Genomic DNA, 27,746 nt, shown 5'->3' with positions numbered 1-27,746 from the left:
AGTAAGAAGTCAGTAAATTACCCAATTTAACTGTTACAATTTGCATACTCAAATGTAAGTTTGGTGCACAGGACACATCATTTCTTGGAAAATCTAACCAATAATTTTTGAAAAACAATTACAATTTCTTAGTCCAGGTCAGGTGACTACAAGCAATAGTCATATCACATACACTACTGGCCATTAAAATTGCTACACCACGAAGATGAAGTGCTACAAATGCAAAATTTAACTGGCAGGAAGAAGATGCAGTGATATGCAAATGATTAGCTTTTCAGAGAATTCACACAAGGTTGGCACAGGTGGCGACACCTACAACGTGCTGACAAGAGGAAAGTTTCCAACCGATTTCTCATACACAAACAGTAGTTGACTGGTGTTGCCTGGTGAAACGTTGTTGTGATGCCTCGTGTAGGGAGGAGAGATGCGTACCATCACGTTTCCGACTTTGATAAAGGTCGGATTGTACCCTATCATGACTGCGGTTTATTGCATCATGACATTGCTGCTCGCATCGGTCGAGATCCAATGACTTTTAGCAGAATATGGAATCGGTGGGTTCGGGAGGGTAATACGGAACACCATGCTGGATCTCAATGGCCTCGTATCACTAGCAGTCGAGATGACAGGCATCTTATACGCATGGCTGTAACGGATCGTGCAGCTACGTCTCGATCCCTAAGTCAACAGATGGGGACGTTTGCAAGACAACAACCATCTGCACGAACAGTTCGACGACATTTGCAGCAGCACGGAATATCAGCTCGAAGACCGTGGCTGCAGTTACCCTTGACGCTGCATCGCAGGAGTGCTTGCGATGGTGTCCTCTGCATTGCGATGTAGCTCGCTGTCCAGGTTTTCAGAGGGTGCGTTTCTGGATGAGGTATCGAATATATTGCTTCCCCTACTTATACCTTCCGAGGAGATCACGAGTGTAAAATTAGAGAGATATGAGTGCGCACGGAGGCTTTCCGGCAGTCGTCCTTCCCGCAGACCATACGCGAGTGGAACAGGAAAGGGAAGTAATGACAGTGGCACGTAAAGTGCCCTCCGCCACACACCGTTGGGTGGCTTGTGGAGTATACATGTAGATGTAGATGTACTAACAGGGGATATTGAACACATACGGAGAAGGGCAGCACGACTGGTCACAGCTTTGTTTGACACGTGTGAGAGTATCACACAGATACAGAAGGAACTAAAATGGAAAACTCTTGAAAATAGACAAACTATCACGAGAAAATCTGTGAATAAAGTTTCAAGAACCAGCTTTAAATGATGACTAGGAATATACTACAATACCCTACATGACACCCACATAGGGATTTTTAGGAACCAAAATGGAACAATTACTGCAGGCATAGAGGCATTCAATCATCATTCTTCCCCAAGCTCCATACACTAGATCGCGTGTTAAACCCTACTAACAGGTGCAATGGGCTGTACTCTGTTATGCATCTCAGGGTGGTTTACAGAGTACAGACGAGAGTCCAACATGTGAGTCACAAAACTCGTGGGGATTTTCTGTAACGCCACTACCACAGTGCTACCGAGTAGCCGGTCTGTATAAACAAGACGTAATGCAAAACGATCATTTATGTGCGTATGGAAGGGAAAGGCATATTAAAATGTGGTGATATTCTTTAATTAATTATAGTGCTATACATTGTAGCACCAATCAAAAATATAATCCGGAAACATCTCTTTCTGGATTTCCAAACGATCTTGAGAGGAAAGTCAATAATGTTACATACAACAAATGCTCATTTTAGAATTCCTGATTGCAGATAATCAGTCAACAACTTTCTCAACAGGACTTACTAAGTATAATACTTCACTTTCACAAAAATACTGATATTTTTGCGGTCACCCACTAGACTAAGTAAGGAAATGCACAGTTGCATTTTTAAGGTCATGTATAAACAACCAAGAAATTGTTAAAATTAGCATGTCATAAGTAGTTCATAAATACAAGGAAACATGGCTACATTGGGTGGGTATAAAAGAACACATAATTACAATATTTTACAGATAGTGTAGTAATGTTTTGTGGTCCACTATGCATGCTTTGAGGGTTTTTCTTTCAAGTAATCTTTTATTTTCACTCTCTAGGAGCAAGAAGAGGCTTAATAAATAAGAGAAGGGCTGACATTATAAAGAAGGATACATAATAGATATGCCGGCCGAAGTGGGGCCGGGCGGTTCTAGGTGCTTCAGTCTGAAACCGCGTGACCACTAACACACGCGAGACAGATATGCCCTTGGGCATGGGTGTGTGTGATGTCCTTAGGTTAGTTAGCTTTAAGTAGTTCTATGTTCTAGGGGACTGATGACCTCAGAAGTTAAGTCCCATAGTGCTCAGAACCATTTGAACCACAATAAATATACATGAATATTACGATTTGTGCTCTCCATTTTGAGGCATGCCAGTTCGTGAATATAGACAAAAAGAAATTAGTGTGGAATGCAGTCCCAATATTGTTTGATGTTCCAAACCAAACCCCAGCTGTTTCACTTAAGCACATTGTGGCAAAACAGAAAAGGCAGAAATGTTTTCCCTTTTTTAGGCACTTTGGTATTGATCACAGAGAGAGATATGGATAACTTTCTCGCCCTTTTTCTTCAATGTAATTTTTAATAGCATGTACTCAAAGATTTGTATAAGAAGTCAATATCAATCCAGTAAAGGTGTAATGCAAGGGTACTCATTATCACTACTGATGTTTATTTTGTACTTTCAAAATGGAATGAGGGAAGTGAAGGACTGTTATTGTTAATCAAGGACAGAAAGTCAGAATAATACAATTAACTGATGATGCAGCAGTGGTACCCAAAACTGAACAGGATTAGGGTTTTGTGCTTAATGTAATGGAACATGTCTTAGCTGTAGTTAAAGATAAGCACACAAATAAGATGAAAGCCTCACAGGTGGACATGCTCGACAATGTGGGAAAGATATACTTCAAGAGACAAATACATCTGGATACTTGTGAAGCAGGAAAGATAAACATGATAGTTACACACAAAGCGTAGAAGCAGTGACAAGGCGAAAAGGATACTTATAAGGAAAAGTAACACCTATTCTTAAAGAATGTGTCTAGTCTGAAGAGTATTAAAATGACACCAAAATTCCTTAAAATATCTTTTGAAATTAACTACATTCGACACAAATCACCAGAAAATATACACCAAACACATGGATATAATCATAATCGCTTCATTTTGAAATTAAACACATGAAGTTACAATTCATGTCTCATCTCAAATGATTTTTGACGATGCATTTATCACTCTGCTACTGTGAACCAAATGTATTACAAAGCACTCACATTTTATTGTTTCAGAGTAATATTAGTAGGAGATGGGATATTACTTTAAAAACATCATCCTGTTTGTATTAGAAAATTCGCCACCACTTTTGGCAACTAGTAAATATGAAAATACCGGCATTACAAATAGCAAATTCTCCATTTGTATGATGCCATTCTTCTGTTTCTATGGGCCAGGTTCCACTGTCAAAAGGTTGAACTTTTCGCCCAAGAGAGTTTTGTGACTGTTAGTCTTTGACTTTGGTATAGATGTAGATAATAAGGAAAGTAGTTATAGTAACGACAATACGAACTGCTTCGAAATTTTGACTCAACACTGCATTCGAATGTGTAAGGTGTCTCTATAGATCGCCATCTTGTATACATGTAATACAAATCTAATAAAAGGGGAGTGTTATGAAAATGTAAATGTTCGTTTGTTCAAAATCATTAATCTCAATTACTTTGAAATTTTGACAACACTGAATTCTAAGACTGAATTGTTTTTAGGTACATAATTCTTTAATCTCTCTCTCTCTCTCTCTCTCTCTTTCTCTCCCTCCCTCCCTCCGTGTGTGTGTGTGTGTGTGTGTGTGTGTGTGTGTGTGTGTGTGTGTGTGTGTGTGTGTGTGTGTGTGTGTGTTATATACAGGGAAAACATTATTACAAATAAAATCTCCTAATGTAACTTTCTGACTTACTTTAAATTTTTTCACATTACTGTAATAAACATTTAGACACATATAAAAGTACAGTGTTTAAAAAGAAAGTGTCAAATGCTTTGAGGGGGGATAGTACTCATCGACACAAGAAAAATAATTCAAATAAACGTGTGTCCAGAAATGCATACTTTCCAATATAAACACGTTTATAGGAAGGGCTGCGCGACACTTGGTTACACATATTAGCACAGTGCTGCATTGGCACTGACAAATATCATGGCAGGGTGTTATGTCGTCTTACTCACAGTACTCTACCTACCATTGGGTGGTCTGCAGTCAGTTGTGTGGTTCCAGTCGTACTGTAAGCTATGTTAGTTGTCACCATGTTTGTATGCCTTGTTGTACAGTGTTGTCAACCCTAGGTACGTGTCACAGTGTTTTACTTTCTTCCAAATGTAGATTCACTCATGTGTTTACAGTTATTGTACAGTTTGTACGTACAAATGGCATAGTACATTTACATTTTCTCTCTTCCACCACTTGCCAGCAATGGAAGCCTACTACTCAACAAGTGAAATGGCAGATATAATATTCTGCTACAGTTTAGCAAATGGGCATAGCCCGTGAGCCTGCTCCCTCTACGCCCAAAAATATCCACAGCACTGAGTGCCCTCTGATAAGCTGTTTGGCAGACCTTTACAGTGTCCGAGGGACACAGGTACCCTCGCAGCTCTGAAGACTGACAGCGGAAGGCCCCACACATCTGCACATCTGACATGGAAGAGCGTGTGTTACATTCAGTTGAAGAAACCTCTGGGACCAGTCTATGATGATACCAGCAGCAGAAGGCATGTTTCACTCTTGTATCTGGGGAGTACTTCGTGAACAATTGTTGTACCCATATCGTCTACAGCACGTTCAGGCTCTAAGGCCACAGGATCATCATGGCAGATGACAGTTTTGTCAATGGCTGTTGCAGATCCACTGTTCATATCCAAGATTTTATTTACCGAAGAGGCAGGGTTCACAAAAGATAGTGTTGTGAATTTCCACAAGCAGCTTGTATGGGCTGATGTAAATCCCCAAGGAATTCAGGAAAGAGGGCAGAAACATCGATTCTCAATCAACGTACGAGTAGGTGTACTTGTCTATAGACTAATAGCGATATACAGACTACCACGAAGATTAACTGGAGCACATTACCTAGAATTTCTCATTAATGTATTGCCTACCCTGCTGGACTTATGCAATTGCAGCAACAAATACAAATTTGGTTCATGCACACACCAACATACTTTTGTCACAACACCACAACACATGCGAACATCTGACACAGACATTTCAGGGTCACTGGACTGGTCAGTGAGGGAGGAGGGGGGCAACCTGTGCCTGCCTGAATCTGCTAGACTTTTGGTTATGTATCCTTGAAGGCATTGGTCTACACCATGCCAATCAACAATGTGCAGATGTGCAGACACTGCAGTGTCACTTCCTTAATGCGTGCCTACAGGTACGGTAACAACTGGCATGCTTTAAAGGGCGCGTCATTGCTTATGCCGGAGAGCAGAGGGGTGCAGTGTCATGAACTGAACACCTCCTGCAAACATGTCTTTACTGCAAAAAGTATGCATTTCTGCACCCATGTGAACTTCTCTCAGAAAGTATACATTTCCGGCCCCACATTTATTGGACTTATTTTTCTTGTTTTGATGAGTGTTACACTCTCTCAAAGTATTCCACAATTTTTTGAACACACACAATATTGAAACATTGTTAGCAAACAGGGAAGTTGCATTTACAGCTTATTGGTTTATCATTAGAATACTGATACAGAATCTGGGGTAACTAAAAACAAGGCTCAAGGGCAGAGAGAGGGTGGAAGAGGAAATGGATAGAGGAGTGGGAGGAAATGGACACAGAAAACAGAAAGAAGGAGATGGACGGAGAGAGGGGCAGTAGGAGGTGGAAAGAGGGGGAGAGAAGATGATGGACAGAGAAAGGAGTGAGGAAGTGATGTGGATGGAGAGGGGGAGACAAGTGGTGCATGAAGGGATTGGGGGGGAGGAAGGGAGGGAGAGGGAGGGAGGGGAAAGGGAAGGAGAGGGGGAGGGGAAAGGGAAGGGTAGGGGGAGGGGAAAGGGAAGGGGAGTGGGAGGGGGAGGGGAGGGGACAGGGAAGGGGAGGGGAAAGGGAAGGGGGGAGGGGAGGGGACAGGGAAGGGGAGGGGAGGGAGAGGGAGAGGGAAAGAAGGACATGGAGATTGGATGGAGGTGATGGACAGATAGACAGGGAGGTGGTGATTGACAGAGAGACGGGGAGGGAGGAGGAGACAAAGAAAGGATGAAGGGAAATAGAAAGTGACAAGGAGTATAAGGAGATTAGGATGTATATGCAACTTTTCCTTTCCATTTAAAGAGACTGGATTCCAGCAATGTGTGGCCAGATACAGCTGGCACGGCATAAAAGGTTTTACTTAGTGCCAGAAGATGACATACCACATGACGAGGAAATGTCAAGTGATTATAAGTTAAACGAGACACAGCATTTGCAGTTTTGTTGTGCGATGACAAACGGGATGGATCCACAATTACTTTTGCTATGACGAGGAAGTTCGTGGTGCTGTAGAGGCATATTTGAGCCCTTGCCCTGCTCAAGCTGTTGAAGTAATAGTTGCAGGAGGAGAAGATTGTTTTTATTATTATTGTTTCCTGTGCAGCAGAACACATTGAATACAGGCGGGACTGCAATGCTCTGAAAATGTAGAGAATAGAAATAATGGCTTCATAATTTTAGACATCATTACTGGGTGAACAGCTATCTGTCAGTTAAGCAAATTAGTATGAAAAAACAGTCTCGAATGCACAGTCATTTCTTAAAAGTTTTACCAGTTTTGGCCTCTAGCGGTAGGCCACTTTCAGATAAAACTGCTTGGCAGATGGGGTCTGCAAAGCTGTTCCAGGCACCACCACCAGTCAGTCATATTTTAAGTAAATCAGTGCGTGACTAATTTTTAAATAATGGATTATTTGAAGTCAAAATTCCGGTATCAATGTGGTTGTTCTATGCTGAGATGAGATCACATACGCGAGTTTAACTAGTTTTCAATGCACCATCATTTAGTTAAGTAATTTCTTGGGACAACTGGCTTTTGTGACAGGTTTATAGAGTAAGAAGTCAGTAAATTACCCAATTTAACTGTTACAATTTGCATACTCAAATGTAAGTTTGGTGCACAGGACACATCATTTCTTGGAAAATCTAACCAATAATTTTTGAAAAACAATTACAATTTCTTAGTCCAGGTCAGGTGACTACAAGCAATAGTCATATCACATACACTACTGGCCATTAAAATTGCTACACCACGAAGATGAAGTGCTACAAATGCAAAATTTAACTGGCAGGAAGAAGATGCAGTGATATGCAAATGATTAGCTTTTCAGAGAATTCACACAAGGTTGGCACAGGTGGCGACACCTACAACGTGCTGACAAGAGGAAAGTTTCCAACCGATTTCTCATACACAAACAGTAGTTGACTGGTGTTGCCTGGTGAAACGTTGTTGTGATGCCTCGTGTAGGGAGGAGAGATGCGTACCATCACGTTTCCGACTTTGATAAAGGTCGGATTGTACCCTATCATGACTGCGGTTTATTGCATCATGACATTGCTGCTCGCATCGGTCGAGATCCAATGACTTTTAGCAGAATATGGAATCGGTGGGTTCGGGAGGGTAATACGGAACACCATGCTGGATCTCAATGGCCTCGTATCACTAGCAGTCGAGATGACAGGCATCTTATACGCATGGCTGTAACGGATCGTGCAGCTACGTCTCGATCCCTAAGTCAACAGATGGGGACGTTTGCAAGACAACAACCATCTGCACGAACAGTTCGACGACATTTGCAGCAGCACGGAATATCAGCTCGAAGACCGTGGCTGCAGTTACCCTTGACGCTGCATCGCAGGAGTGCTTGCGATGGTGTCCTCTGCATTGCGATGTAGCTCGCTGTCCAGGTTTTCAGAGGGTGCGTTTCTGGATGAGGTATCGAATATATTGCTTCCCCTACTTATACCTTCCGAGGAGATCACGAGTGTAAAATTAGAGAGATATGAGTGCGCACGGAGGCTTTCCGGCAGTCGTCCTTCCCGCAGACCATACGCGAGTGGAACAGGAAAGGGAAGTAATGACAGTGGCACGTAAAGTGCCCTCCGCCACACACCGTTGGGTGGCTTGTGGAGTATACATGTAGATGTAGATGTACTAACAGGGGATATTGAACACATACGGAGAAGGGCAGCACGACTGGTCACAGCTTTGTTTGACACGTGTGAGAGTATCACACAGATACAGAAGGAACTAAAATGGAAAACTCTTGAAAATAGACAAACTATCACGAGAAAATCTGTGAATAAAGTTTCAAGAACCAGCTTTAAATGATGACTAGGAATATACTACAATACCCTACATGACACCCACATAGGGATTTTTAGGAACCAAAATGGAACAATTACTGCAGGCATAGAGGCATTCAATCATCATTCTTCCCCAAGCTCCATATGCAAATTCAACGGAAAGAAACCCTACTAACAGGTGCAATGGGCTGTACTCTGTTATGCATCTCAGGGTGGTTTACAGAGTACAGACGAGAGTCCAACATGTGAGTCACAAAACTCGTGGGGATTTTCTGTAACGCCACTACCACAGTGCTACCGAGTAGCCGGTCTGTATAAACAAGACGTAATGCAAAACGATCATTTATGTGCGTATGGAAGGGAAAGGCATATTAAAATGTGGTGATATTCTTTAATTAATTATAGTGCTATACATTGTAGCACCAATCAAAAATATAATCCGGAAACATCTCTTTCTGGATTTCCAAACGATCTTGAGAGGAAAGTCAATAATGTTACATACAACAAATGCTCATTTTAGAATTCCTGATTGCAGATAATCAGTCAACAACTTTCTCAACAGGACTTACTAAGTATAATACTTCACTTTCACAAAAATACTGATATTTTTGCGGTCACCCACTAGACTAAGTAAGGAAATGCACAGTTGCATTTTTAAGGTCATGTATAAACAACCAAGAAATTGTTAAAATTAGCATGTCATAAGTAGTTCATAAATACAAGGAAACATGGCTACATTGGGTGGGTATAAAAGAACACATAATTACAATATTTTACAGATAGTGTAGTAATGTTTTGTGGTCCACTATGCATGCTTTGAGGGTTTTTCTTTCAAGTAATCTTTTATTTTCACTCTCTAGGAGCAAGAAGAGGCTTAATAAATAAGAGAAGGGCTGACATTATAAAGAAGGATACATAATAGATATGCCGGCCGAAGTGGCCGGGCGGTTCTAGGTGCTTCAGTCTGAAACCGCGTGACCACTACGGTCGCAGGTTCGAATCATGCCTTGGGCATGGGTGTGTGTGATGTCCTTAGGTTAGTTAGCTTTAAGTAGTTCTATGTTCTAGGGGACTGATGACCTCAGAAGTTAAGTCCCATAGTGCTCAGAACCATTTGAACCACAATAAATATACATGAATATTACGATTTGTGCTCTCCATTTTGAGGCATGCCAGTTCGTGAATATAGACAAAAAGAAATTAGTGTGGAATGCAGTCCCAATATTGTTTGATGTTCCAAACCAAACCCCAGCTGTTTCACTTAAGCACATTGTGGCAAAACAGAAAAGGCAGAAATGTTTTCCCTTTTTTAGGCACTTTGGTATTGATCACAGAGAGAGATATGGATAACTTTCTCGCCCTTTTTCTTCAATGTAATTTTTAATAGCATGTACTCAAAGATTTGTATAAGAAGTCAATATCAATCCAGTAAAGGTGTAATGCAAGGGTACTCATTATCACTACTGATGTTTATTTTGTACTTTCAAAATGGAATGAGGGAAGTGAAGGACTGTTATTGTTAATCAAGGACAGAAAGTCAGAATAATACAATTAACTGATGATGCAGCAGTGGTACCCAAAACTGAACAGGATTAGGGTTTTGTGCTTAATGTAATGGAACATGTCTTAGCTGTAGTTAAAGATAAGCACACAAATAAGATGAAAGCCTCACAGGTGGACATGCTCGACAATGTGGGAAAGATATACTTCAAGAGACAAATACATCTGGATACTTGTGAAGCAGGAAAGATAAACATGATAGTTACACACAAAGCGTAGAAGCAGTGACAAGGCGAAAAGGATACTTATAAGGAAAAGTAACACCTATTCTTAAAGAATGTGTCTAGTCTGAAGAGTATTAAAATGACACCAAAATTCCTTAAAATATCTTTTGAAATTAACTACATTCGACACAAATCACCAGAAAATATACACCAAACACATGGATATAATCATAATCGCTTCATTTTGAAATTAAACACATGAAGTTACAATTCATGTCTCATCTCAAATGATTTTTGACGATGCATTTATCACTCTGCTACTGTGAACCAAATGTATTACAAAGCACTCACATTTTATTGTTTCAGAGTAATATTAGTAGGAGATGGGATATTACTTTAAAAACATCATCCTGTTTGTATTAGAAAATTCGCCACCACTTTTGGCAACTAGTAAATATGAAAATACCGGCATTACAAATAGCAAATTCTCCATTTGTATGATGCCATTCTTCTGTTTCTATGGGCCAGGTTCCACTGTCAAAAGGTTGAACTTTTCGCCCAAGAGAGTTTTGTGACTGTTAGTCTTTGACTTTGGTATAGATGTAGATAATAAGGAAAGTAGTTATAGTAACGACAATACGAACTGCTTCGAAATTTTGACTCAACACTGCATTCGAATGTGTAAGGTGTCTCTATAGATCGCCATCTTGTATACATGTAATACAAATCTAATAAAAGGGGAGTGTTATGAAAATGTAAATGTTCGTTTGTTCAAAATCATTAATCTCAATTACTTTGAAATTTTGACAACACTGAATTCTAAGACTGAATTGTTTTTAGGTACATAATTCTTTAATCTCTCTCTCTCTCTCTCTCTCTCTTTCTCTCCCTCCCTCCCTCCCTCCCTCCGTGTGTGTGTGTGTGTGTGTGTGTGTGTGTGTGTGTGTGTGTGTGTGTGTGTGTGTGTGTGTTATATACAGGGAAAACATTATTACAAATAAAATCTCCTAATGTAACTTTCTGACTTACTTTAAATTTTTTCACATTACTGTAATAAACATTTAGACACATATAAAAGTACAGTGTTTAAAAAGAAAGTGTCAAATGCTTTGAGGGGGGATAGTACTCATCGACACAAGAAAAATAATTCAAATAAACGTGTGTCCAGAAATGCATACTTTCCAATATAAACACGTTTATAGGAAGGGCTGCGCGACACTTGGTTACACATATTAGCACAGTGCTGCATTGGCACTGACAAATATCATGGCAGGGTGTTATGTCGTCTTACTCACAGTACTCTACCTACCATTGGGTGGTCTGCAGTCAGTTGTGTGGTTCCAGTCGTACTGTAAGCTATGTTAGTTGTCACCATGTTTGTATGCCTTGTTGTACAGTGTTGTCAACCCTAGGTACGTGTCACAGTGTTTTACTTTCTTCCAAATGTAGATTCACTCATGTGTTTACAGTTATTGTACAGTTTGTACGTACAAATGGCATAGTACATTTACATTTTCTCTCTTCCACCACTTGCCAGCAATGGAAGCCTACTACTCAACAAGTGAAATGGCAGATATAATATTCTGCTACAGTTTAGCAAATGGGCATAGCCCGTGAGCCTGCTCCCTCTACGCCCAAAAATATCCACAGCACTGAGTGCCCTCTGATAAGCTGTTTGGCAGACCTTTACAGTGTCCGAGGGACACAGGTACCCTCGCAGCTCTGAAGACTGACAGCGGAAGGCCCCACACATCTGCACATCTGACATGGAAGAGCGTGTGTTACATTCAGTTGAAGAAACCTCTGGGACCAGTCTATGATGATACCAGCAGCAGAAGGCATGTTTCACTCTTGTATCTGGGGAGTACTTCGTGAACAATTGTTGTACCCATATCGTCTACAGCACGTTCAGGCTCTAAGGCCACAGGATCATCATGGCAGATGACAGTTTTGTCAATGGCTGTTGCAGATCCACTGTTCATATCCAAGATTTTATTTACCGAAGAGGCAGGGTTCACAAAAGATAGTGTTGTGAATTTCCACAAGCAGCTTGTATGGGCTGATGTAAATCCCCAAGGAATTCAGGAAAGAGGGCAGAAACATCGATTCTCAATCAACGTACGAGTAGGTGTACTTGTCTATAGACTAATAGCGATATACAGACTACCACGAAGATTAACTGGAGCACATTACCTAGAATTTCTCATTAATGTATTGCCTACCCTGCTGGACTTATGCAATTGCAGCAACAAATACAAATTTGGTTCATGCACACACCAACATACTTTTGTCACAACACCACAACACATGCGAACATCTGACACAGACATTTCAGGGTCACTGGACTGGTCAGTGAGGGAGGAGGGGGGCAACCTGTGCCTGCCTGAATCTGCTAGACTTTTGGTTATGTATCCTTGAAGGCATTGGTCTACACCATGCCAATCAACAATGTGCAGATGTGCAGACACTGCAGTGTCACTTCCTTAATGCGTGCCTACAGGTACGGTAACAACTGGCATGCTTTAAAGGGCGCGTCATTGCTTATGCCGGAGAGCAGAGGGGTGCAGTGTCATGAACTGAACACCTCCTGCAAACATGTCTTTACTGCAAAAAGTATGCATTTCTGCACCCATGTGAACTTCTCTCAGAAAGTATACATTTCCGGCCCCACATTTATTGGACTTATTTTTCTTGTTTTGATGAGTGTTACACTCTCTCAAAGTATTCCACAATTTTTTGAACACACACAATATTGAAACATTGTTAGCAAACAGGGAAGTTGCATTTACAGCTTATTGGTTTATCATTAGAATACTGATACAGAATCTGGGGTAACTAAAAACAAGGCTCAAGGGCAGAGAGAGGGTGGAAGAGGAAATGGATAGAGGAGTGGGAGGAAATGGACACAGAAAACAGAAAGAAGGAGATGGACGGAGAGAGGGGCAGTAGGAGGTGGAAAGAGGGGGAGAGAAGATGATGGACAGAGAAAGGAGTGAGGAAGTGATGTGGATGGAGAGGGGGAGACAAGTGGTGCATGAAGGGATTGGGGGGGAGGAAGGGAGGGAGAGGGAGGGAGGGGAAAGGGAAGGAGAGGGGGAGGGGAAAGGGAAGGGTAGGGGGAGGGGAAAGGGAAGGGGAGTGGGAGGGGGAGGGGAGGGGACAGGGAAGGGGAGGGGAAAGGGAAGGGGGGAGGGGAGGGGACAGGGAAGGGGAGGGGAGGGAGAGGGAGAGGGAAAGAAGGACATGGAGATTGGATGGAGGTGATGGACAGATAGACAGGGAGGTGGTGATTGACAGAGAGACGGGGAGGGAGGAGGAGACAAAGAAAGGATGAAGGGAAATAGAAAGTGACAAGGAGTATAAGGAGATTAGGATGTATATGCAACTTTTCCTTTCCATTTAAAGAGACTGGATTCCAGCAATGTGTGGCCAGATACAGCTGGCACGGCATAAAAGGTTTTACTTAGTGCCAGAAGATGACATACCACATGACGAGGAAATGTCAAGTGATTATAAGTTAAACGAGACACAGCATTTGCAGTTTTGTTGTGCGATGACAAACGGGATGGATCCACAATTACTTTTGCTATGACGAGGAAGTTCGTGGTGCTGTAGAGGCATATTTGAGCCCTTGCCCTGCTCAAGCTGTTGAAGTAATAGTTGCAGGAGGAGAAGATTGTTTTTATTATTATTGTTTCCTGTGCAGCAGAACACATTGAATACAGGCGGGACTGCAATGCTCTGAAAATGTAGAGAATAGAAATAATGGCTTCATAATTTTAGACATCATTACTGGGTGAACAGCTATCTGTCAGTTAAGCAAATTAGTATGAAAAAACAGTCTCGAATGCACAGTCATTTCTTAAAAGTTTTACCAGTTTTGGCCTCTAGCGGTAGGCCACTTTCAGATAAAACTGCTTGGCAGATGGGGTCTGCAAAGCTGTTCCAGGCACCACCACCAGTCAGTCATATTTTAAGTAAATCAGTGCGTGACTAATTTTTAAATAATGGATTATTTGAAGTCAAAATTCCGGTATCAATGTGGTTGTTCTATGCTGAGATGAGATCACATACGCGAGTTTAACTAGTTTTCAATGCACCATCATTTAGTTAAGTAATTTCTTGGGACAACTGGCTTTTGTGACAGGTTTATAGAGTAAGAAGTCAGTAAATTACCCAATTTAACTGTTACAATTTGCATACTCAAATGTAAGTTTGGTGCACAGGACACATCATTTCTTGGAAAATCTAACCAATAATTTTTGAAAAACAATTACAATTTCTTAGTCCAGGTCAGGTGACTACAAGCAATAGTCATATCACATACACTACTGGCCATTAAAATTGCTACACCACGAAGATGAAGTGCTACAAATGCAAAATTTAACTGGCAGGAAGAAGATGCAGTGATATGCAAATGATTAGCTTTTCAGAGAATTCACACAAGGTTGGCACAGGTGGCGACACCTACAACGTGCTGACAAGAGGAAAGTTTCCAACCGATTTCTCATACACAAACAGTAGTTGACTGGTGTTGCCTGGTGAAACGTTGTTGTGATGCCTCGTGTAGGGAGGAGAGATGCGTACCATCACGTTTCCGACTTTGATAAAGGTCGGATTGTACCCTATCATGACTGCGGTTTATTGCATCATGACATTGCTGCTCGCATCGGTCGAGATCCAATGACTTTTAGCAGAATATGGAATCGGTGGGTTCGGGAGGGTAATACGGAACACCATGCTGGATCTCAATGGCCTCGTATCACTAGCAGTCGAGATGACAGGCATCTTATACGCATGGCTGTAACGGATCGTGCAGCTACGTCTCGATCCCTAAGTCAACAGATGGGGACGTTTGCAAGACAACAACCATCTGCACGAACAGTTCGACGACATTTGCAGCAGCACGGAATATCAGCTCGAAGACCGTGGCTGCAGTTACCCTTGACGCTGCATCGCAGGAGTGCTTGCGATGGTGTCCTCGACAACTAACCTGGGTGCACGAATGGCAAAACGTCATTTCTTCATATGAATGCAGGTTCTGTTTACAGCATCATGATGGTCGCATCCTTGTTTGGCCACATCAAGGTGAACGCACACTGGAATCATGTACTCGTCATTGCCATACTGGCGTATCACCCGGCGTCATGGTATGGGGTGCCATCGGTTTACAAGTCTCGGTCACCTCTTGTTCGCATTGACGGCAATTTGAACAGTGGATGTTACATTTCAGATGTGTTACGACCCGTGGATCCACCTTTCATTCGATCCCTGCGAAACCCTACATTTCAGAAGGATAATGCACGACCGCATGTTGCAGGTCCTGTACGGGCCTTTCTCCACACAGAAAATGTTCGACTGCTGCCCTGGCCAGCACATTCTCCAGATCTATCACTAATTGAAAATGTCTGATCAATGGCGGCCGAGCAACTGGCTTGTCACAATACGCAGTCACTACTCTTGGCCAACTGTGGTACCGTGTTGAAGCTGCACGGGCAGCTGTACCTGTACATGCCATCCGAGCTCTGTTCGACTCGATGCCCAGGCGTATCAAGGCCGTTATTACACCCACAGGTGATTGTTCCAGGTACTGATTTCTCAGGATGTATGCACCCAAATTGCATGAAAATGCAATCACAGGTCTGTTCTAGTACAATATATTTGTCCAGTGAATACCCGTAAATCATACGCATTTCTTCTTGGTGTAGCAATTTTAATGGCCAGTAGTGTAGATTAACGTTTCCACTAGTTGAACTGATAAGGCCATACAAAATACGACTGACAGAGGATGCTAAAGTTGTACAAAGAAAAGCAGTACAAATTCTCACAGGTTCACTCAATTTGAGGAAGTGTGTGTGAAAAATACTTAGAACCCTAGACTGACACACGCTTAAACATAGGAGCCAATTGTTTAAAAGATTTCAAGAACCACTACTGGGTGAGGAGTATGCAACAGCGCCCCATGTATCACTATCGTTAGGATTACAAAGACCACGTGAGACTAATATCAGTCCTCATAGCCATTCTCCCTGAACTCTGATGCTAAGGTGGGACAATGTAAAGAGACCCTGCCACCCCTCACACAGTGGTTTGCCGAGTATGGATGTGAATGCAAGTATGTTGACACAGAGGTCACACCCATCTGCAAGAAGAAACTGCTTTCCAATATCCTTGATACCCATTTGTTGTAGAATATTAGAACAAATTCTGAGCTCAATCGTAACGATGTATCTCTTACAGAATGTCCTCCTCTATGTTAATCAGCACAGATTTCAAAAACAATGACCCTGTAAAACCCTAATCGCAAATTTCTTGCGCAACATCTGAAACCCACAGAATAAAGCAGTCACATAAAGTCAGTACTTATTGACATCTGCAAAGCATTTGCCTCATTATTATACCTAGACTTATTAGCATAAGTGTGACTGTAAGGGCTATCATGCAAAAATTGTAACTGGATTGACGATATCTTATTGGGAGGAGGGGAGGGAGGGGGTCGGAATCAGCATGTTACCTGGGACGGAAAGTCATCAAAGGCGTAGAAATAACCTGATGTGTGTCCCATGGAAGTGGACTGGGTTGGACTGATGGGGCTATTAAATGTATTTGCAGTTGCAAATATGGACAAACGTCAGCCGTACAACAGAAAGATGACCGTGAAAATTTATGCTGGACCGGGACACAAACCCGGATACCTACTTATCACAAGTGTTGCCTTACCATTAGGCTATCAAAGTACAACTCGTGGTAAGACCCAAAATTCCACAAGTTGTCAACCATGTGTTTACAACCTGCATTCCTACATACATCACGTATGCACGCATGCACACCTGAAGGAACATTACATCATAATTCTGAATAACAAGGCACTGCAATATCATATTTATCCGCAGACACCTGGAGAGTGACTTTCAATTAAAATGTCTCCGCCATATGGGAAAAAAAAATATATATATATATATATATATATATATATATATATATATTCACAACTGTGAATACATTTAATGTATTGTATAATGCATGTAGTCGCTGCAGTGCCTGTTCCATGCATGCATGTCCAAAGGGACATTGCATCACATTTCTGAAGAACACTGGCACTGCAATATCAAACTATGAGGTCATTGGTACCTCTGACTCACATTTATCAAGCTGGGAATAGTATCCAGAGAGGAAGGACACAATAACACATCACGGTGAACCCCACTGTAAATGAGAATCAATAAAACCAAGACATAGAATCAAGTAGAAGTGAGAGAGGGGTAAGAGGGTGAAGGTGGTAGTTTTGTTCTGCCCAGAAAGCAGCTGGAGTCCCCTGGGACATGTTATGCAATGGGAGATGCACCCTCTGCATCAGGCCACTGCTTCCTTACCCTCCATTACCACATTACACAGAGTTCACGAAAGAACTTGCTCCCCTTCTAACAGCCGTGTACCGCAAGTCTCTGGAGGAAAGGAAGGTTCCAAATGATTGGAAAAGAGCACAGGTAGTCCCAGTCTTCAAGAAGGGTCGTCGAGTAGATGCGCAAAACTATAGGCCTATATCTCTGACGTCGATCTGTTGGAGAATTTTAGAACATGTTTTTTGCTCACGTATCGTCATTTCCGGAAACCCAGGAATCAACATGGATTCCAGAAACAGCAATTGTGTGAGACCCAACTCGTTTTATTTGTTCATGAGACCCAGAAAATATTAGATATAGGCTCCCAGGTAGATGCCATTTTCCTTGACCTCCGGAAGGCGTTTGATACAGTCCCGCACTGTCGCCTGATAAACAAAGTAAGAGCCTACAGATTATCAGACCAGCTGTGTGCCTGGATTGAAGAGTTTTTAGCAAACAGAACACAGCATGTTGTTCTTGATGGACAGACGACTACAGACATTAAAGTAACATCTGGCATGCCACAGGGGAGTGTTATGGGACCATTGCTTTTCACAATATATATAAATGACCCAGTAGACAGTGTGGGTGGTTCCATGCAGCTTTTCGCGGATGAAGCTGTAGTATACAGAGAAGTTGCAGCATTAGAAAATTGCAGCGAAATGCAGGAAGATCTGCAGCAGCTAGGTACTTGGTGCAGGGAGTGGCAACTGACCCTTAACATAGACAAATGTAATGTATTGTGGATACATAGAAAGAAGGATCCTTTATTGTACAATTATATGACAACGGAACAAACACTGGTAGCAGTTACTTCTGTAAAATATCTGCAAGTATGCGTGCAGAATGATTTGAAGTGGAATGATCATATAAAATTAATTGTTGCTAAGGCGGGAAGGGTGAGATTGATTGGGAGAGTCCTTAGAAAATGTAGTCCATCAACAGGGGAGGTGGCTTTCAAAACAGTTGTTCGACCTATACTCGAGTATTGCTCATCAGTGTGGGATCCGTACCAGGTCAGGTTGACAGAGGAGATAGTGAAGATCCAAAGAAGAGTGACGCGTTTCGTCACAGGGTTATTTGGTAAGTGTGATAGCATTACGGAGATGTTTAGCAAACTCGAGAGGCAGACTCTGCAACAGACGCAGTCTGCATCGCGGTGTAGCTCGCTCGAGAGGGTGCGTTTCTGGATGAGGTATCGAAAATATTGCTCCCCCCCTACTGATACCTCCCGAGAAGATCACAAATGTTAAATTAGAGAGAGATTTGAGCACGCACGGAGGCTTTCCGGCAGTCGTTCTACCCGCGAACCGTACGCGACTGGAACAGGAAAGGGAGGTAATGACAGTGGCACGGAAAGTGCCTCCCGACACACACCGTTGGGTGGCTTGCTGAGTATAAATGTCGATGTAGATGTAGAAGAAAACTAGCAATGTAGACAAGTCAATAAAATCTCAGAAAAGAGAATGACAACAACAAAACAGTAAACCAACAACAGATGTAAAAGAATAAGATGACTCCAAAATTGGGAATGGCTGGAGCCAGGCTAGATCACCGAGCAAGGGCAGGCACAGACCCCTGGGTCAGAGCAGGTGACCGGCCACCCCTCCGATCCCACAAAGTGACTGACAAGGTCGATGAGCCCTACCTCGAAGAGAGAAGTAGGATGGTAAAACATCAGCCACTTTGGTATCGTCTACTATCACTAAAGGTAGTGCATCAGCCAGTTGAAGGTTTTGCTGTAAAGTGGACATATTACGGCAATCCAAAAGGATGTGGGCACCACACTGACAGTGGAGCCTCAGGCTGTAAAGTGTAGTGGCCGAGAGCGGCCAATGTGAAGCCGACAGACAACAGTCGATTCCCTGTGACAAGAATGAAGGCCGGACTGCCACACAGTTGTGGGCCCCTTTACTGGTCACAATCTATTCGCAGAAGCCTGGGCACACCTACTGTGTTCCGTGCCTCCGACTGCTGACGGTGTAGAGTTGATCGAAGGTCTAGCTTCAGTACTGCCTTCTCCGAAGTAAACATCCTGGCAGCCAACTTGGCCAACTGGTCAGCACGTTCATTCCCTGGGATCCCAACATGATCTGTGCTGCAGACAAAGACCATCAACCATCCAGCTTGATGGAGGTCGCAAAGGAGATCCCAGATAGTCACAACCACGGATTGTACTTAATACTACTGAGGAAGTAGCTACCCATTAACAACATCCTGTCAGTGAAAGAATGAATGTGACAGAGGGCTCGAGCGACAGTCACCAATTTTCAGTGAATACTGTGTATCCAGGTGGTAGGAAACATAGTTCACTGCATCTTTCATGTGTTTAGCAAAATTGGTTCATACGTCGACTGTAGAGCCACCAGTGTACACCATTCCCAGACCAGGAAATGCATCATTAACTATGGCCAGGAGCAGGTAGTGAAAAACTATGAGGTCAATGAAGTCTTTCAGTCCAAATGACAGATTGAGACAGATCTAGAACGCTGTATGCGGCACGGGGGGGCAAATGCAATTTCTCCCTGCCAAGAGGTGAGTGTGGGAGGGGGGTAGTTGGAGTTCAGAGCAGAAACTCCGTTAGTGGTTCCAATCGAATCATACGCCTCTATTGTGGGAAGTGCATCTCCCTAACAGGAAAAAGGACACAGTAGTTTGGACACTCAAGGGAGCAGCAAAGATGTACTGCATGGTCATCCAGCAATTGTCAGCTTCTGATTTATACGGGAGGAACCCCAGCATCCGCATAAGGCTGTTCAGAGTGCTGGTTCAAAAGCCACCTGTCACCAGTCAGAGCACACAACAGTTTATCGGAACCCCAATACTGAAGGTGAATCTTTAGTCATATACCAGATTTCCAAGTTGAAAGAGGACAGAGCTTTCAAGAGCTGCAAAAGTGAAGAGGGTACTGCACTGCAGCTCGTGTTACTGAAGCATCAAAGAGTGGTGTTGTAGCGGGACTCTGAATTTCACTGTGCAACCCTTGTTCCCTCAGATATAAATTACACCGTCACAGCTGTATGAGCGCTCGACGGCAGAGAAAATATTTGTAAGAAAATGAAGGTACAAAAATTGTACCTCTTTTTGTTTTCTACCTGCTCTTGTCTCTTTAGAATTCACTTATTAGCTAGTCTTGGTACGAATCAGACGTAAAAACTTATCGATGTGAACACATATTGCATTGTGGAAACTTGTATAAAATTTGGAGGATGGAAGCAGCCATAAAATACATTGCATTCAAGATCAAGATGGTTTTAATTTGTAGACATTAGTAATTCCTGGACGAAGAAAATCACTGCAAGATTGAGCTGGATGCCGCACGAGAGAAGACATATTACCTTGGTAATGAATGAACTCTTATCTACGCCATTTCCCCCCTGTTAATCACATTTTGTTATTCTCTGTTCTCTTCCAAATAATTTTTGTAGTGGTAACTGGTTTGACTTTTGCTCAGAAATGCCACAAGGATCACCCCAACAATAGCTTTTCCGAATCACTAAGTCCGATAGCTTTTCTGTAATACGAAGTCCGATTTGCATTTCATTCTTTCCCTTTTTCATGGACATTAATGATTTTAAAACCCCCTTTTTATTCACCATTTCTTCTCACATTTTCAACCTATTTTTTTCTTTTCTTCTCGTTTTCTTTTTTATTAATCACTACAGTGTGACCAGCACATTTCCTTAAGTTGGTGAATGCGGGAAGCCACATCAACCGAGCATCAAAGACCAGTCCCAAAAAGTGACGATAATCCACCACACTGAGCAACTTATTGTCAAGGTAGAGTTCTGGTTGTGGAGGGACAGTACGACAGTGATTGAAATGCATGATGCTCGTCTTGATGGCTGAAAATTGGATGCCATGGGTGAGAAACCTGGACTGCACCTTGTGTATGGCACCTGCTGTTAGCATTGAATGAAATCTGCAGTAGAGGAGCAATATTAAATGCAAAAATTATCAGCATATAGGTAGGGTGACACAGTAAACCCTACAGTTGCAACTAAATCGACAGCCAACGCGTAATGGAAATATTTTAGATCTGGTAGCCACGAACAGACCAGACCTCATCGACAGCGTCAGTGTTGAAATAGGGATTAGTGATCATGATGTTGTCATTAAGAATATGGTCACGAAAGTCAAAAAGTCGTTCAAGAGGGCTAGGAGGTTATTCTTACTAGAAAGAGCAGATAAGCAGTTGTTAGCACCCCACTTAGTAAATGAATCGACTTCATTTACTTCCGGTACGGTGGACGTGGAAGAATTATGGGCAAATTTTAAACACATTGTAAATCGCGCATTGGAGAAGTATGTGCCGAAAAAGTGGGTTACGGACCGAAAAGACCCACCGTGGTTTAACAGCGCAATTCGGAGAATGCTCAGGAAGCAAAGACAGTTGCACTTATGGTACAAGAAAGATTGGGAGAATGAGGACAGGCAAAAGTTAGTAGAGATTCGTGCTGCTGTAAAAAGAACGATGCGCGAAGCATTCAACCACTAGCATTGTCATACCTTAGCGAAAGATCTTGCTAAAAACCCAAGGAAATTCTGGTCTTACGTAAAATCGGTAAGCGGGTCGAAGGCTTCCATCCAGTTACTCACTGATCAGTCTGGCCTGACAATGGAAGAAAGCAAAACGAAAGCTGAAATTTTAAATTTAGCATTTGAGAAATCTTTCCCGAAGGAGAATTGTACAAACATACCGCTGTGTGAGTCACTTACAGATTCCCGTATTGAGGACATAGTGATAGACATCCCTGGGGTCGTGAAGCAGCTGAATGGGTTGAAAATAAATAAATTGCCAGGTCCTGATGGGATTCCAATTTGATTTTACAGAAAGTACTCTACTGCACTGGCTCCTTACTTAGCCTGCATTTATTGCGAATCTCTTTCCCAACGTAAAGTCCCGAGCGAATGAAAAAAAGCGCAGGTGATGCCTGTATATAAGCAGGGTAGAAGGATGGATCCCCAAAATTACAGACCAATATCCTTAACACAGGTTTGTTGCAGAATTCCTGAACATATTCTCAGTTCGAATATAATGAATTTCCTTGAGACAGACAAGTTGCTGTCCATGCATCAGCACGGCTTTAGAAAGCATTGCTCCAGCGAAATGCAACTTGCCCTTTTTTCACATATCATCTTGCGAAACATGGAGGAAGGGTATCAGACGGATGCCATATTCCTTGACTTCCGGAAAGCGTTTGACTCAGTGTCCCACTGCAGACTCCTAACAAAGGTACGAGCATATGGGATTGCTTCCCAAATATGTGAGTAGCTCGAAGAATTCTTAAGTAATAGAACCCAGTACGTTGTCCTCGACGGTGAGTGTTCATCGGAGGTGATAGTATCATCTGGAGTGCCCCAGGGAAGTGTGGTAGGTCCGCTGTTGTTTTCTATCTACATAAATGATCTTTTGGATAGGGTGGATAGCAATGTGCAGCTGTTTGCTGATGATGCTGTGGTGTACGGGAAGGTGTCATCGTTGAGTGACTGTAGGAGGATACAAGATGACTTGGACAGTATTTGTTATTGGTGTAAAGAATGGCAGCTAACTCTAAACATAGATAAATGTAAATTAATGCATATGAATAGGAAAAAGAATCCCGTAATGTTTGAATACTCATTTAGTAGTGTAGCGCTTGACACGGTCATGTCGATTAAATATCTGGGCGTAACACTGCAGAGCGATATGAAGTGGGACAAGCACGTAATGACAGTTGTGGGGAAGGTGGATAGTTGTCATCTTCATTGGCAGAATTTTGGGAAGATATGGTTCATCTGTAAAGGAGACAGCTTATGAAACACTAATACAACCTATTCTTGAGTACTGTTCGAGTGTTTGGGATACCTATCAGGTCAGATTGAGGCAGGACACAGAAGCAATTCAGAGGCGGGCTGCTAGATTTGTTACTGGTAGGTTTAATCATCACGTGGGTGTTACGGAAATGCTTCAGCAACTCGGGTGGGAGTCTCTGGAGGAAAGGAGGCGTCCTTTTCATGAATCGCTACTGAGGAAATTTAGAGAAGCAGCATTTGAGGCTGACTGCAGTACAATTTTACTGCCGCCAACTTACATTTCACGGAAAAACCACAAGGATAAGATAAGAGAGATTAGGGCTCGTACAAAGGCATATAGGCTGTCATTTTTCCCTCGTTCTGTTTGGGAGTGGAACAGGGAAAGAAGATGCTAGTTATGGTACGAGGTACCCTCCGCCACGCACCGTATGGTGGATTGCTGGGTATGTATGTAGATGCAGATGTAGATAGCCACTCAAAGAGGGGCACACTCAATACAGAGCCCTGCAGGCCCCATTCTCTTATGTGTCGGAGAGTAATGTGGGATGCACAAAGTTGATCACAGGAATTACATTGTGACAGTAAGTTCCTGATAAAAAGTAGGAGTGGATTCTGGAGACGCTGTGATGACACCACATGGTGTTATATACGACTTTTGCAAGTCAAAGAAGACAGTGATCAGATGTTGACACTGAGTGAAAGCTGACTGAATAGCAGAAGTCAGACAGACAAAACTGGCAGCAATAGAATGTCTGTGGCAAAAACTGTTCTGGGACAGAACCAAAAGAACCTGAGACTCAAAGTACCAATATAGCTGCCAGGTCACCACACGTCTGAGAAACTTTTAGAGAACATTAGTGAGACTAATTGGCTGATTGCTGTCCATCTAATAGGGGTGTTTCCTGGCTTCAGTATTTGGACAATTACCGTATTTACTCGAATCTAAGCCACACTTTTTCCAATTTTTGTAAACCAAAAAACTGCCTGAGGCTTAGAATCGAGTGCAAAGTCAGCGGAAGTTCTGAAAAATGTTGGTAGGTGCCGCCAAAACTAACTTCTGCCATCGATTATATGTAGCGCTACACAGGCATGCCTTGCAGGCACAAAGACAAATACTGGCGCACAAACCTCTGCATCAGTAAATAAATTTTTTAAAAAAGTGGAAGAAGAGCTTTTTTTCTGACCCGAGTTTCGACCACTGCATTTTCATACGTTATCCAACGAAGTAAATACAAATTCCGTATGGTTCATCTTCGAATGTAGAAGCATTTCAATGTACTACGAAAATCCGGCTGGACGTTCTGAATTTTTTCCTACCTGTGAGAAGAGATGGTTGCTAATAGGAACTTTTATGAATTGTGAATCACATGCAGTATTCTCTTCACCATAAGAATATAAACATTTTGCCATGTATTCTTTCATTTTTGTTGCTATCTCATTTAAATCCTGTCTGTCTAATAAACTACGAAACTAGTGTGAGACAACAGCAAACGCCGAAGAATATACATATCGTGTCAGGTTTATATTCGTATTACTCTTAATTGGTGGTAAGGCGAGTCCTAGGTTGAGATTCATTGGGAGAGTCCTTAGAAAATGTATTCCGTCAACAAAGGAGGTGGCTTGCAAAACACTCGTTCGACCCATACTCAAGTATTGCTCATCAGTGTGGGATCCGTACCAGGTCAGGTTAATGGAGGAGATAGAGAAGATCCAAAGAAGAGCGACGCATTTCGTCACAGGGTTATTTGGTAAGCGTGATAGCGTTACAGAGATGTTTAGCAAACTCAAGTGGCAGACTCTGCAAGAGAGGAGCTCTGCATCGCGGTGTAGCTTGCTGTCCAGGTTTCGAGAGAGTGCGTTTCTGGATGAGGTATCGAATATATTGCTTCCTCCTACTTGTATCTCCCGAGGAGATCACAAATGTAAAATTAGAGAGATTAGAGCGTGCACGGAGGCTTTCCGGCAGTCATTCTACCCGCGAACCGTACGCGACGAACAGGAAAGGGAGGTAATGACAGTGGCACCTAAAGTGTCCTCTGCCTCACAGCGTTCGGTGGCTTGCGGAGTATAAATGTAGATGCAGATGTAGATAACTTAATATTGATTTCAGTAAACTGTGAAGGGAAGAATGATGAGGTAGATCTAATGTTATACACACAAACATAGCAGCACAGTGTACTGCAGTAAGTCACACTATAGCTCTCTTCTGGCTCACAGCGTGGAAGCCTGTACTAGGACCAGAATAACGAGCCAGTACCGGTACCTTGAGAATCCTGCGGCCGAGCGGCGTGTCCTGTCGGGTGCGGTGGCAGCGGCGGCCCTCCTGGCTCCACGTGTGGTACTCGGCCTGGTCGACTCCCGGCGGGGCGCAGCAGTACAGGAGCTTCCCCGAGATGAAGTCCTTCAGGATGTAGCGCGCCGAACGCGGGTTGTCGGGCTGCCCGTTCTGCGTCATGAAGCCGCGACAGTCTGCAAACGGGACACACTTGCTGGAGACGGAGTCAGTGCTGGGACGTGATCTGTTATCTCGAACAGAATGACCTCCTCCGTACCGACTGTAGCGCAGTCTCGTAACGTCGGTACCGTGTCGAACCAGACTCTCACTTTTCTCACGCGACATACAGAAAGCTGTAGGTCGGGGTGGTTGGAAAGGTGGAGTCAGGGTGTATACGTGGACGAGGAAAAAAAATTCCCAGATTTTTCCCGGATTTCCGGGTTGAAAATACACTTTTTCTGTGTTAGCTAACAGTATACTTTTCCTCGGCACTGTAAAACTTATCAATCCTTTGAATGTTTATGGTTTTTTAACAGACATAGAATTTTCCAGCACTTTAGCAAACGAAACCCAGGGGGAAAAACATGTTTTGGAAAGATCTTTGATGTGCAGTAACATGTTTGCTGCATTTTTTCATGTTACGGAGGTATACATTCGAATCCCACCAAAGCAATGAAATCGAGATTGCGACGCACTTTTGTGAGCCAGTCATAGCTCATGTCACGTGATCTCCCCAGCTGATGACAGCATAGGACATGTGATGTAGTCAACCAATAGCAAGATCACTCTTAAGTAGCAAAAACACATAAAAAGAAAAAGTTAATGGTGGAAATTAATAGACATAATGTTGCTACAAGAAAAACCAAGCTTTCACAAATAATATTTGTCTCTAAGATTAATAAGCTGCAAGAGAAGCTAAGCTTCCACATATAATGCTGATCTTTTTGCACGTGTTACACTTTAAGATATATCACACAAATGTGCCAGTGAAATGTTTAATACCGATATGAATGTCTGATCTTCTGGGCTCGAAATTCTTCAAGAAGGTCATCCCCAAAAAGTTGATTTTTGAATGAGATTCAAACTCTCTGTGATCTAAGAAATTCATCGTACATTCTGGCACACAGTTCATCTTGCGTAAAAGGAAATTACTTTGAAAGTAACACTTTTCAAACCACCATTCACCATATTTTCCTGTGACCTGTTAGACATTGGTTCGTTTCAGCAGTTGCCAGAGATCGCTAGATAACAGGCATCACTGCGCCTGAGCAGCTACGATGACGCAGGAAGCCCGCATGTTTGTACACGTAAAACATTAAAAGATCTTGCATTATGTCATAAAAGAAACAAGACATCAAAGGATGCTTCAATAGCATCAGAATTTTGTGAACCATACTAAAATGTATAATTCGGCTTAAAGTGCACATTCGGATGTAAATTTTCTTGGGTACCAGTACTGTATTATCTCGTGTTTAGTTCATTATTATGGCATAATGGCATACGAACTAGAAGTTACATTTCAGATGTGTTATGACCTGTGGCTCTACCATCCATTCAATCCCTGCGAAACCCTACATTTCAGCAGGATAATGCACGACCGCATGTTGTAGGTCCTGTAAGGACCTTCCTAGATACTGAAAATCTTCGACTGCTGCCCTGGCCAGCACATTCTCCAAATCTCGCACTAACTGAAAACGTCTGGTCAATGGTGGCCGAGCAACTGGCTCGTCACAATACGACAGTCACTACTCGTGATGAACTGAGGTATCGTGTTGAAGCTGCCTGGGCAGCTGTACTTGTACACGCCATCCAAGCTCTGTTCGACTCAATGTCCAGGCGTATCAAGGCTGTCATTACGGCCAGAGATGTTTGTTCCGGGTACTGATTTCTCAGGATCTATGCACCCAAATTTCGTGAAAATGTAATCGTATGTCAGCTCTAGTATAATATATTTGTCCAATGAATACACGTTTATCATCTGCATTTCTTCTTGGTGTAGCAATTTTAATGGCCAGTAGTGTATCATTCTGCCAGAAATGTGTGGTTAGGTTTTTTACTGCTCGTAAATGTTCAACAGCAAACTACTGTAGCAGTATGCTGATGTTTGCCTGCAACCTATTAATGAGGCTTATAAAAATTTATTAATAGTAAACTGGTCATATAACGGTGTAATATTGGTG

At 42.5% G+C, this 27,746-nt stretch overlaps 1 protein-coding gene across 1 annotated transcript in view; it reads right to left on the bottom strand.

The window, feature by feature from the left end:
- LOC126295123 (large subunit GTPase 1 homolog) overlaps positions 1-27,746 on the bottom strand; it is a 178,126-nt gene that overhangs the window by 49,434 nt on the left and 100,946 nt on the right. The window contains exon 9 of the mRNA XM_049987393.1: positions 25,555-25,760. Within this exon, the coding sequence (XP_049843350.1) occupies positions 25,555-25,760 (206 nt within the window). The remainder of the gene's footprint in view (positions 1-25,554; positions 25,761-27,746) is intronic.

The sequence above is a fragment of the Schistocerca gregaria genome, chromosome 11, assembly GCF_023897955.1.
Source record: "Schistocerca gregaria isolate iqSchGreg1 chromosome 11, iqSchGreg1.2, whole genome shotgun sequence".
In the NCBI taxonomy this organism is placed as follows: domain Eukaryota; kingdom Metazoa; phylum Arthropoda; class Insecta; order Orthoptera; family Acrididae; genus Schistocerca; species Schistocerca gregaria.
This window is presented reverse-complemented; position numbering and strand designations above follow the sequence as displayed.